This window comes from Heliconius melpomene, chromosome 19 (assembly GCF_056956725.1).
Source record: "Heliconius melpomene rosina isolate 202511_hmr_F chromosome 19, ASM5695672v1, whole genome shotgun sequence".
Classification (NCBI taxonomy): domain Eukaryota; kingdom Metazoa; phylum Arthropoda; class Insecta; order Lepidoptera; family Nymphalidae; genus Heliconius; species Heliconius melpomene.
The window spans coordinates 8403389-8417188 of NC_140407.1; the positions used below are offsets into that span (position 1 = coordinate 8403389).

The 13800-nt window shown below is 34.4% G+C and overlaps 1 protein-coding gene across 11 annotated transcripts in view; it reads right to left on the reverse strand.

The window, feature by feature from the left end:
• The window catches only part of bru1 (bruno 1), a 350067-nt gene that overhangs the window by 108940 nt on the left and 227327 nt on the right, over nt 1–13800 (reverse strand). For all 11 annotated transcript variants that reach the window (XM_085203425.1, XM_085203423.1, XM_085203418.1 and 8 more), the window contains 2 exons: nt 6269–6389; nt 4107–4189 (listed from right to left, as the gene is read on the reverse strand). In XM_085203425.1, the coding sequence (XP_085059551.1) occupies nt 4107–4189; nt 6269–6389 (204 nt within the window). The remainder of the gene's footprint in view (nt 1–4106; nt 4190–6268; nt 6390–13800) is intronic.

Sequence of the window (13800 nt, forward strand, 5' to 3'; positions counted from 1 at the left end):
TAATGGGTAGAAGCTGCTACTAGATAAATAATATGTTATGGAGTTAACTACTAATATTGATAATACAAATACAATAAAACAAAACAAAGAAATAAAACATCGCTTAAAATAAATAGCTTAGAAGCGGCATTTTCTAACAATAACTGCCCCGGCATATGCGCGGTCCGCTCTAATGGGTCCGGCCAATTACTTAAGATCCACCATGAAACCCCATATCGATCAAAAGGCATACGCTTCAGGGTAGATATTTCCTTTCATTATATTTTCGATTCTTTTACTTTATAATTTGTATGACGATCATGTTTTAGTGGATTCGACGTTCAATTTCAAAATGCACCTGTTGTACTTTTGGTCTCTTTGTGTTATTTCCTTTAATTTTAATAATTAAACATAGTAAATAAATTTACACTGTTATTTACCATTTTTTAAAATTCTTTATGGAGTAAACTATTTTTTTTTTCTTTTAGTAGTTGAATACAAGTTTGTATACATACACGAGTATGTAGAGATACGAGTACGTCCAAACTAAAGCTATTCCAACATCAAGTCAATTACTTAAGACCCGGGCGTCATAAAGCGGCTATCGATCAAAGTTCACCCGCGGCCGACCCGACCAAGTTTTTTCTATTTTCTAACCGGTTATTCTGATTTATTACACAGCCGGAATATGTGTATAAAAGATTTAGAGTGGTTTTCAATTGGAAAGAAAAATATTTTCATGTATTTTAATATTATAAGTATACATATTTAAGGTTAAATATATTAATTATTATTATGTGACTTTAATTTTATTATTTATTTACAGGCGGAACTGAACGCCGCGTTTTGTATCCATTAGCAGAGTGAGGAAATTGAAATGATTTATTTCTTCAAGTGGGACTGGTCTCATTTTAATTTTCCACTTTATGTTTTGTGACGGCTGTAAGAAAAAATGCTGTGAGCTAAGTGAAACAAAGGAGATCTTGTTTAGGCAATTCGTAAAGTTGGGAGAATAAATAAGGAAAAAATTGTAGATTATGAAAAAAAATATATAATACATATGCTTCAATTTTTTTAGCCTTAGCTAAGCTCACTTTTTTCTTTTTAGGATACTTAAAGGTTTTTTTTTAAATAATAACTTCCCAGTGATATATGTATATACAAATATGTATATTAAACCTATAGCCATCGCTTTTAATAAAGTACATTTTTAACTGTGATATTTCTATCTGTAGTAAATCTCTCTTAAAATACAATTTTTCCCACTAATTAAAAATTTATAATTAATACCAAAAAAAGTGTAATAAAGGCACAATTTTCTAAATTCTTGTTGCTGAAATTTTTAAGGTTTACCTCACCTTGTCTTTGTTTAACTCCGTTCGAGGCTTACGGGGGGGTTGTATAAAAAGTTGATTAAATATTAAATCCGTGCCAGACCCAACGAGTTGGACCAGGGCAGGAGTGAAGTGAGGGCTAACCTTACTTCTAAACATGTAAGGCCTCGCTCGTCCTGAATACGAAATGATTATATAATTTTTCAAAGCTTTTTGCCATTTTATTTCTCTTTCGCCATTTTGTTGTTTTATTTTGGTCAATGTTTTAGAATTGACTGCGGTAATGTTACTTTGTAAGTATAACAAAATATTTCTTTCCATAAGGAGTATTTAGTATTTTTAATAGTTAACTAAAATGATTTAAATATTTAATTTCCTCGAGTGGCAATCGAATCCATAGCCATTAAGACGTCAGACGCTGTTCAACTGCGTCATAACGGCATCATAAGGATAAATCTCTTATAATATTTCTTTCTCATTCTATTATCAAATAACAATATACGAATCAGGATTATTAATTTTAAACTTAGCTTTTAGAGCTATTAGTATCACATTTCTGTAAAAAAACATTCTATGTCTATGCATAGTTTCTAAGAAAAAAATTCATTCATAGAGTTTCTACATGTAATAATATAAATATTTCATCATTGAACCGACATTTTTAACTAATAAAAACAAAAAGCCATTAATTTTTGGCACTGAGCCGGCCACGTTGTTTTACATATGATTTTTGGCATCATCAAAATTGTAAAGCACCATATGGTAACATGGTTTCATCCATGTTTATTTTCAATAGGAGCTTTCGTTACAATATATATGTATGTATAATATTTAAAATTTGCTTCACGCTGTATCCTCACACAGCAGGATTAGCAGAGGGAACCTTGTGTTAAGTAAGTTACTCCTTTTGCCTACTTTCCGCCGAATTCTCGGAAAGTCGGGAACAGAAGTGTCTTAATGGGAACGGAGTATCTTAACAGTAGATTCATAGGTACCCTCTGCCTACCTTGTTACGAGCAGTGCAGCATTAAGCTAAAAAAAAAACAGTCAGAGATTTAATTTTAAAATTGAAATTATTAAGTCAAGTTACAAAATTAATTTGTTTGTTTATTTATAGCCACGATCTTGCAGACGCAGTAGGAAGAAGAGATAAATTCGTCACTTAACCACCATTACCATGAAAAATAAGAAAGGAACACATTGCCAACAGTAATATCTCCAAGAGAATGGTTCCGCCATAAAAGATTTTACATTCTTATTCAGATTTAGTTCGTGTAATGCAATGTGTAAGTGACGGTGTCATATGCAGATGGAACTAACAAATGTACCTGGTAGTTTATCGTTGCATATGAGTGAGGATGTAGGGGAATATGGATGCAGTATTTTATGCATACTTTTTTTCTTTTTCTTTTATGAAAATTGACGCAGATAATAAAATACAATATACCGTGCATATTATTCTGTACACAAATATTTCGAAAAACAAAAACTTTCAACACAAACAAACGTATAAACTAAATAAACATATAACACACACAGTACAGCACCTAAACGAAAACAAACTCCCCCGTGATTTGGAACTCAGGAATCTTAATTGGATATTCCCATATCAAAGAAGCGGAACGCCGTAATTACTTGTACGATACGGGGAATATAAAAGTACCTACATACAAACATATATACTAATAGTCTATTCAGTAATCAACAAATATTTATCCTTCCTGGTTCCACTAATTTCCTTCACTTCTGGTAACCACTCCAGGTAAGCGCTCCAAGAAATCCGAATCAATTGGTAAGAAACGACGGGGTAATATAAAAGAATTGAATTATCGAGACGAAGGGAGGCGAGATCACGAATAAAAGCTTTGGTAATTCGATTGTGTTCGATAACAATCGGTGAACGCGGAAAGGGATGTTTGCTATCCGAACGGCCAATAATGAAAATTGTTATGTTTCGTTGGCAACAGGTTCCGTAAATATAAACAAAGATGGCCAAGATATATCCTGGGGGAGATGTGAATATTAAAATTTTTCGTTTTAATTGTAGATAAAATATTATAACATCATTGTAGCTTCGTGAATCGATTGTCGCAATAGCTTGACTACTTGTAGATTAAGAGGAGAAAATGATTTATATTTTTACAAGTTAAAATGTAAAGAGGTTCAAATATAAAATATGTATTTTAACCGACTTTCAAAAAAAGGAGGTTCTAAATTTGTCAAAATCATTTCGAACACAAAAAAAATACTACAACCAATTTCATATTTTCGCTCCAGTAGATTGTTTAAAGTGGAAATTTTAAGAGATAATAAAAAAGACATTGGAGTAGGTATTTCAAGTAACTCTCTTCGCGCCGAACAATTCAAGTGATTATGGACCATAAATATTTTAAGCGTATTGAAAATTTTATAACTTTGAAGTCCACCCGGCGCGTCAAATTGTAAAGATGGACGTCAAACTTTGTTTCAGGACTTTTTATTTTTCAATTAGTCTTGTTATGAATAATTTAATTAATACAATTAATTATTTTACAAAATGTATTTCCTTGAACTGATATTAAATATACTATAATATAAAAAATTTACAACCAAACAGTATTTTTTTATACATAAATTACAGTATTCGCGACATTCAATCTATACATATAAGAAGACCACGAAGACTCTTCTAATAACCATATAAAATAACAAGATATTTTCACATCACTAACAAAAAAGTAATTAAGAAGGCCCGTAAATTATTAATATATAAACATAGAAAAAAAAAGTAGGGATAACATAAAACGCACTTACCCCGCTCAACGTTTTGATATTGTGCAAAGCGTCCTGAGCTTTCAGCGCAGCTTTTCGCGTGAAAAACGTCACAAAACAGCACCCTGTAAACAAAAGCTCGCGTACATAAAGTGACACCACACGACGGTACTACAATACACGCACAGAGGGTCTACCGCGGCACACGACAGGACAACGACATACGAGTGAGAAAATTAACTTTTTACATTTAAAAAATATTTCGTAAAATAAAAAAGCTTTTACAAAGAATGAAAAACAAAACAGTTGTAAACATTAATTTATTAATGGTTTAGTAGCTCGTTTATTTCATACATGAGTTATAATAAAATTATGATAATATAAATGTGAAAAGAAATGTTATTTTTTTTAAATTTTGTGTTAATAAATTGGACGTAATTTATCCAATCCATAATTTATAAATTTTGTTCATTTTGTTTGATAAATAAGGAAAATAGATAATATTGATAAATCTTAAGAATATCATCAACCAAAGAACTAAAACTAAAAAAATATTTCAAATATTACTACTACCTACCAACCTCAGAAAATCATGTTCTGAAATCTAAATATAACATATTTACATGGCTCACAAAAGAAGACTCTCGCACAAAGCGTTAAAACAAAAATGTCAACTAAATAACTTATACGCTTTGTCCTTGTTGGAAACAATGGCAGTAAAGCTGTGCTGTTCTTTGGATAGAACTGAAAATATTTAATTTAACAAAAAAAAAAACCAAATTTAATAACTGGTTTTCATTACAAAAATCGTTAATATAAATTATCACCAGAATTTTTACAGTTAAGCAACAGTGTGAAACTACTTGTGTCTAACGAGTGTATTGACACTCTGTGTATAGAGTTATAGTAGTTTTTGATTAAAATTTTTGTATTTGTATTAAGCTAAAACATCAAACAATTACAATGTATAATATCGATATCAATACAAACTTTATACAATTAAAATCATATACCACCTTACCTATAAAACTAATTTACCTGGTAAAAGGTATGTGCTACTTCTCAGATCCCCCTAAAGCAAAGTATAAAGAATGTAACAAGTATATAAGATATATATTTATTTAATATTCCGTCGGCAATATTTATTATTAATTTTGGGAAAATAATTTAACTCACAATGACATAATAATTTTGTAGTTGATATTTTAAGCGATGCTCAATTTCATTATGTTGTTCATATATAGTATGTTTGTTCGTTTCATATTCTAAACTCGATTAAAATTATCACTAAAATTTCCTGTTTATATTTCAGATATAATTATCGAATATGTTAGAAACACATCGAGGTAGGCCTTTGAAGGCTCAAAGTGATTCAAAATTAGAGTCCTAAACATATTAATTATTTAGTTTACCTTAATAATTACTGCTTTGTATTTAATACTCCTATGCTGATGGAAATAGTATCTAAAGATAAACATATATGTTACATATTTTACTATAGTTAACCAATAGTAAAATAAAGATAAAAATCGACTATACACGCCATGTTTGTGAGTCCAATAACATAACCATAACCCACTTAAGTATTTATTCATCAGTCATTTTTATTCCCTTGTTATTAAACAATATTTTTACGTTTTACCTAGCCGTTGTGTTAATAATAATATTTACGTTGACGTAAAAAATATTTTAAATTTCTTGTGACGTGACGGGACGTCAACGTATCTTTTCCATTTTCTACTTCTCATCTACTATTCAGAGATATTGCGTACAGAATTGTACAGTGGGAGTGGCGTTATCTCAAATATAATACTTATATTAAAATTCAACAAATAAAACTAAATTCTGTAGGAACAATATCACTAGCATTTTTATATTAGTTAGTGTTTTTTCATTTTGTTTTTTCATTTTGGTCATTAATTATTTTAATTGTATTAGTACATAATATTTAAAACATTAAATCTATTTTCGATATTTTTTTTAATTACATGACTAAGAGAATGAACGAGGTGTAAATACGCCTCCATTTCCATAAATATATTTAAAAAATATACCTATCTAACATTTTCGACTCACACACATACCTAGTAAATTCATAATTCAAAATATTTATATTAATCTTAAAAAAAAATCTTTCAAAAACATCTTATTTTAAAGTATCCCAATAACAAAAACAAAAATTGAATAAATCATAAAAATCCTACCTTTACTAGAGCCGGTGATCTTATCACGTAGCACGTTTATCTGGTGCACTCTGCCAAACTCCTCAAACATTTGCCGGAGATCGTTCTCGTCCATACTCCGAGGCACCTGGCCGACGAACATCTGGAACACGGGTGTGGACAGATTAATAATAAAGAAAAAAGTATATAAATAATTTTTTTATATGATATAAATAATTTATATGATATAAATAATAAATTGGACGAAAAGTATCAAATATAAAGAGATGAAAGTGGGGAACGGAGTGTCTTACCACTAGGTTTCTTCTGCTAATCCTGTTGCGTGCGGGATTTATTCGTATAATATTAGTATAAATATAGTTTACTAAAACACCTTATACAAAAAGTTAATGTAACCAAAAAATCTTTTAAAGCACTTAACAAGCTCAAAGTGAACAGATTAAGTAAAACATTTACTTTATTTTCGACTGCACCAAACGTTTAAATAGTTAAATTAAAAGTGTCAACATTGTAACAAAGTTGTGCGGAAATCCGATTCCGCCTCCCGAAGCCGGGTGGAGTGGAGTGGAGTGGAGTGGAGTGGACGCCAAAAGTTGCAAATTCGAAAATCGAGTGATATATTGACGTAATTAAAAAGGTTTCGCCCGATTGCGTTGCGAGCTTTAAGTGTGGAATACCACATGTTAAGCTTTGACTTTTGAACGTTTCCGCTGACTGCTGAGTGTTCAATTTATTTATGTAACTGCCAATATGCACGATGGGTGTGCGTTTGATAAAAATAAAGTAGGTATTTTTTTTTCTTTTGTCAGTGTAATTTTTAACTGTAATAGCAATAACGTTTAGTTTCGTCAGGAAAAACGTTAGGGCGCTGGGCGAATAAATAATATAAGAAAAATTGAATATTGAAAGAAAATTAAGAATTTTTATGTCAACAATACGAAAATAAAATACTCTAAAGGCCTAGCTAGATAGTACCTAACTTTTTTGAAGTATCCAAAAAAAAAATGACAAAGGCAGACATCTCATGATTGATGTCGACTCACGTCACAAAGGCAGCAACGTGAAAACTTATCACGCTGATGAAAATCGCAAATTGATTACGAGTAATTCCTTTTGAGCCCGCGCAGAGCTTTTAGAGTGTCGAACAGAAAACTCGTATATCTACACTGTTAGTAACATAAATTTTAAACGAACGCTTTCTACCGCTGTTGTAGTTGTTACAGCTTACAAAGTTTTGTTATTTTAATTAAATGTCAAAATCAACGTATTTTTATTTTATTTCGTTTAAAGAAGGTCCTACAAAATGCAGTGGACGTGATTCGAAAAAATATTATATTATTGAATATTATAAGTTAGTTATTATAAGTCAATAGTTTTTCCAAATTTTATTTCCAAATTTTTTTTTTTTGTGGAATAACATTTTAATACATATATTAAAGAAAAGTTCAGGATACGCTTCAGGAAATTTGTTCTCCACACGGGGCAATGATTATTTTAATTTTTCGTGGTATGTAGGCAAAACGCGGCGTTGAGTTACACTCAACACGCAGGTTCATGAGAATTCAGTAGAAAATGGGGAACGTAACTGTTAATTTGGGAACGGAGTACCTTAACATTAGGTTCCTAGGTTCCCCCTGCCAACCCTGCTATACGCGGGAAACAGCGATATTTTTAGTTTCTCATATACGAAAATAAACTATGAATAAAAGGTTCGAATTTCGACCAATTACGATTGTGTTTGGCAATTACATGGAGTAGGTATCTATAAGCTTTCATTAGCTAACAGAATTAAACCGTAGCAAAAGCGAGCAACTTCCTTTCTGTTGAAGTATGTCGTATAGTAATTTTCACTATCGCTGACGTTTGTTTTGGTTAACACACGTGTTCGTGAAAATATCTTTTTTTAGTACTGAAAATGTTTATTTTACATAGTGGAAACAATATATAATAGTGTAAATAGATTCATACTAATAAGGTGATTGGTAATAGTAAGTAGTTGTGTTGTCTTATAGATTAGATTAGTTTTAGTTAGGTTATTTTTATTCTAAGATGGATCCTGATCCTCCACCTGACCCCCCTGATCCTGGGGGGAGTAATGTAAATTCTACAGTTAATAGAAAAAGACAAGTTGAGGAAACATCCTCAAACCAAGATGTTATTAAAAAAACGATCATAGACCCAGCCACTGCCACTCCTTCCATCCAGAATGTATGGACCCACCCTGCCTTATCCGATGCCCCAAAATCCTATATTAGTACTGATAAAGGTCCCTTTATTGTGTATGTGTCAAGGGAATCTCCTGATCCATCTGCAGGGACCTCTATAAGAGCCATTAAATTTGGTCAATTTCTCCATACTAATAAAATCACTGATATAGTTAATGATGGAGTTAAAAATGTGGGCCGCAATAAAATCAGTGTCCAATTTACATCTGCTGATGCAGCAAATAGATTTTTGAATAACCCTGTTCTTAGTCTATGTAAATATGTTTGTGTAATCCCGACATTTAATATTACAAGGATGGGAATTGTAAAAGGAATTCCCGTTGAATGGTCTTTGGAAGAGTTTGTTGGCTCACTGATATTCCCTAGTGCATGCGGAGAAGTTATAAAAGCAAGACGAATGAACCGCAAGAATGTAAGTGAGGGTGTAGTTACATGGGTTCCAACTCAAACTGTTGTAATTACTATACGTGGCCAACAATTGCCTGAAAGAGTGTTCTCCTATAAATCTGTCCTTAATATTGAACTTTATAAATATCCTACAATCCAGTGCCTTAATTGCTGTCGTTTTGGTCATGTTAAGTCACAGTGTAGATCAAAGCCAAGGTGCTATAGGTGTTCCCAGTTTCATACTGGTGATGCATGTGACAGGAAAATTCAACCTGCATCCATTGCACAGCTAAACATTTTGCAACTGATAAAGGGTGCCCTGAGTTTGTAAGACAACAGAACATTAAGACGGTTATGTCGCAAGAGTGTATTTCCTATATGGAAGCATCCTCTCGGTTCCCATCTGTCCAACGTTCCTATGCAGATGTTGCTAAGGAAATGTTCTCACCTCCTGTTTTCACAAACTCTCAATCCCAACAAAGCAGACCTGCTACTTCCTCTAAATCCTATTGTAAAACAGTTTTCCAAGCTCCCCGTCCCCACGCTCCTATGGCAAAGGGATACAATAGACAAGCTCACCAGTCCATTATTAGCAATTGTTCCTCGTCCCTTCCTAATGGTTGTGCACTAAATCAAGGTTCTGACAGTCCAGCAGAATCTACAAAGGATCTGTTAATTGCTTTGACTGACACTCTTGTGAGCATAATCTCAACTGCTGATGAACTTCCTTTACCGTCCTACGTTGCCCAAAACCTACTCAAAATCTTTAAAATCCTTAACAATGGCTCCACTATTCTTCCTGCAGTGGAATAGTAAAAGTATTCGTGCTAAAAAGCATGAACTACTTTCTATTATTTCTCTGCATAATCCTGTCATTATTGCCCTCTCAGAAACATGGCTGGTGCCTGACTCCCGATTCAGGGTGCCAGGTTTCGCCTGTTTAAGGGAGGACAGAAATGACGGGTATGGGGGTAGTGCTATCCTCATCCAGCACTCTTCTCCATATTCCCGTATTCCTCTCCCTTCTCATAGTCAACAGTTGAATGCTGTTGCTGTGAGGACCCTTGGTATTTCCTTCCTTTCTGTTTACATCCCTCATCCTTCCCCTTCCATCTTTCTAGAGCTTAAGTCTATTATCTCTTCGCTTCCCAGCCCTGTGGTGGTCCTGGGTGATTTTAACACCCATCACACTTTGTGGGGGTGTTACTACTGTGATGGATTCTCTCCTTCGTTGGTGGAAATGATTGATGATGTGGACCTCTGCATTCTCAATGATGGGTCACCGACTCGTAGGGTTAATCCAAATCAGAACCGTAGGTCTGCTATTGACCTTTCCTTATCTTCTCCTTCTCTTGCTTCCCAACTATCATGGTCTGTACTTCCATCTACCCATGGTAGTGATCATTTCCCGATTTTGCTGTCCTTAAATAATAGACTTCCTCCCACTCCTACTCCTTCCCTTCCCCATAAATTTAATTTAAAAAAGGCCAACTGGAACGAGTACGCCGACTCTGTGGATTGCATGTTGTGCAATCTTTCTGAGTCTGGTAATTATGAGAGTATCTCTGTTTACTATGAAGGGTTTGTCTCTGCTATTATGTCTGCTGCTGACCTACATATCCCCAAATACCGCTCCATTCGGAATTGGATGCATTTCAATCCCTGGTGGGATCAGGAATGCTCTGATTCTGTCCTTTGGCGAACATTTGCCGAGGAGTCATACGCAGCCTGTATGACTATGGAAAATTTTATCGACTACAGACGCAAGGATGCGAAGTTTAGAAATTGCATTTGGAAAAAGAAAAAACGTGGTTGGATAAGTTTTTGTGAATCCCTTAGTCCTCGTTCCTCGTCTTCCCTTGTTTGGACAAATGTTAAGAGATTTCGCCGATCTCTTAACAATGTCAGCAGTCCCAATTCCAATAATCCTTCTGTTTGGCTCAACGATTTTGCAAACAAATTGGCTCCCCCTTTTGTCCCATCCCAAGATTTATTTATATTCACGCCGGTTGAATCTTCGGAGGAAATGGATCTTCCTTTTTACTTTGAAGAACTTAAAAACGTCTTAACGGATTTAAAGGATACCAGTCCAGGTGAGGATGGTATTTATTACTCCTACACCATTTTCTAAACATGATAAATAAAATATTTCAATCAGGCAATATACCCAACTCATGGAAGTCCCAAATTGTTATCCCTATCCTCAAACCTGGAAAATGTCCTTCAGATTTTAATTCCTATAGACCCATTGCCCTGGCATCTACTATATCTAAGATTGTTGAACGGCTTTTGAAAAATCGACTGGAATGGATAGTGGAAAGTAGGAATATCTTAGCGCCCTCTCAGTTTGGCTTTAGAAAGGGGCTAAGTACTATTGATAGTCTCAGTATTCTTACTACAGATATTCGACGAGCCTTTGCCAAAGGAGAGTATTTGGTTGGTGTCTTTTTAGATGTCGCATCTGCATATGATAATGTTCTTCTTCCGGTGCTCAGGCAGAAATTGCGTCAGCTGAGTATTCCGCCGAGGATGTCCCATTACATATGTAATCTGCTGACCGGGAGATCGGTATCTGTAAGACATCCGCTTCTTACTATACCTTCCAGACTTGTCTGGAAAGGTCTTCCTCAAGGTTCACCTCTTAGTCCGCTGTTGTATAACATATACACACATGACCTTGAATTATCTGTTAATAATTTCTGTAACATCCTTCAGTATGCTGATGACATCGTCCTCTATTACAGCTCAAATTCTGTGGAGGACATAACTTTTCGTTTAAATACTGCCTTGCACTATCTTAACCAGTGGCTCTCTGGCTCTCTGGCATGGCCTGGCATTGTCGGTAGCTAAATGTCAAGCGGTCGTGTTTACAAAAAAGAGAGTAATTCCAAATTTTCAAATTTTGTGTGATAATATTCCCATTCATCTAACAGAAAACGTCAAATTTTTAGGCATAATACTTGATAAACGATTGAACGGAGTTGCTCATGCTGAATATCTCAGCAGGAAATGTGAAAAAGGCATTAATGCTTTGAGAGCTGTGTCTGGTATGTGGTGGGGCGCTCACCCTTATACTCAAAAACTGCTGTACAAAGCTATAATTCGCAGTCATATTGACTATGGATTATTTGTGTTAGACCCCTTTAATAAATTACCTACTGAAAAATTAAACCGAATACAATATAAATGTCTTCGGATTATCCTAGGTGCGATGAAGTCTACTCCTACCAATGCATTGCAGGTGGAGTGTGTAGATCCTCCACTTCCTATCCGCCGACAATTCCTTTCCGATCGATTTGTGAGTAAAATGTTGCAGCTGTCTTCCCATCCTCTACGGTCTAAGCTATCTAAGCTAGCTGATCTCATCCCTCAAGGCAAACCTTTACCATACCTGCTTGATAGCTTCCTTAGACTTACCTCTCTCCCTAATCCTTTGACTTGTTTTCCTTCTAATCCACTATTCCTTACACCGTATAACGCCCTAGTTCATTCTCCTTGTATCGTCACAAATCTTGGCCTAACCAAGGGAGATCCTGGCACCAACACAAAATTTCAATCCATAGTAAATGAAAATTTTTCAAATCACATCCTCATCTTTACAGATGCATCAAAGCTTTCAAAAGAAAGCTGTGTTGGTGCAGCTTGCTGGATACCAAAATTCAAAATTATATTACAATTTAAATGCCCTCCCGAATCATCTGTGTTCACAGGCGAGGCTATTGCTTTGTTAGAAGCAGTCCTGTTTACACATTCCCACAATTTTAAACAGACGGTTATTTTTACTGACTCACTAAGCTGCTTAATGGCCTTAAAGGGAAGCCCATTTTATAGTAGATTGAGATCTTCAATTGTTTTAAGGATTCGTAAAGAATTGTACTCTTGTCATCTAAAGGGTTTGGATGTTACTTTGGTGTGGATTCCAGGACATTCTGGAATCAGTGGGAATGAATCTGCAGACTCCTGCGCTAAATCAGCTATTCAGTGTGGCACATTAGACCATTTCTCCAATTCCGCCCAAGATCTGATGTCCCTTGCGGATATTCATCTGCATAAGTCCTGGAATAATTCCTGGAGTGAGTCAAAATCCCATAAAGGTAAGTATTACGCCCTTATTCAACCTGATATTCCTAGGCGACCTTGGTTTTATTCTCAAAGGTTTATTGAACGGAGGATTATTACAACAATCTGTCGCTTACGTCTTGGGCATGCTTCTACTCCTGTACATCTAGCTAAGATCAGGGTCAGGGACCACTCTCTGTGTGAATGTGGCCTGGACGACGGCTCCCCTTCCCACATCCTTTTCTCTTGTCCTAAGTTAACTCGTCCCTTATATGATGTCCTTCCTCATAAAGTCCCTCGTCCTTTAAATGTTCAGTGTTTGTTAATGTTTGTGTTTAGTCCTTTATGTAAATTTTTATGTAAATATATTAAACTTAACAAAATAAAACTTTAAATTAACCCCCATGTAAAATATTATTTATTACTAATCTAATGTGTTGTGTATATATTGTAAATTTGTGTTTGTTTTGTTTTAGGTGAAGGCTGTACTAACACAGGATCTCTTTTGTTTACATGTATTCTATAATTGTGTATATTTATCTTTTTTATTACCGGTCAATTTCCTTCGTGTGTTTTCCATACAACGTGACATTGGCGAAATGAATTGTGCGCAACTGGCACGCTCGAAACGCCATATTTCGAGAAATCAATCAATCAATGGTTAGTCGAGGTATATAAATTACATTCCACACATATATTAAAATATAGCACCAAAATTATATCGCTATTGTATTATGATTAATGATTGATATAATAATATCTTTGTATACATAAGAAAGTGTATAAACGCGTAAACGCTCTCGTAGCCCAATGGTTGCACCGAGATGCTACGATGAAGGGGAGAAATAATTACATTTAAAGTTACTTTTAATTTCAAGAACA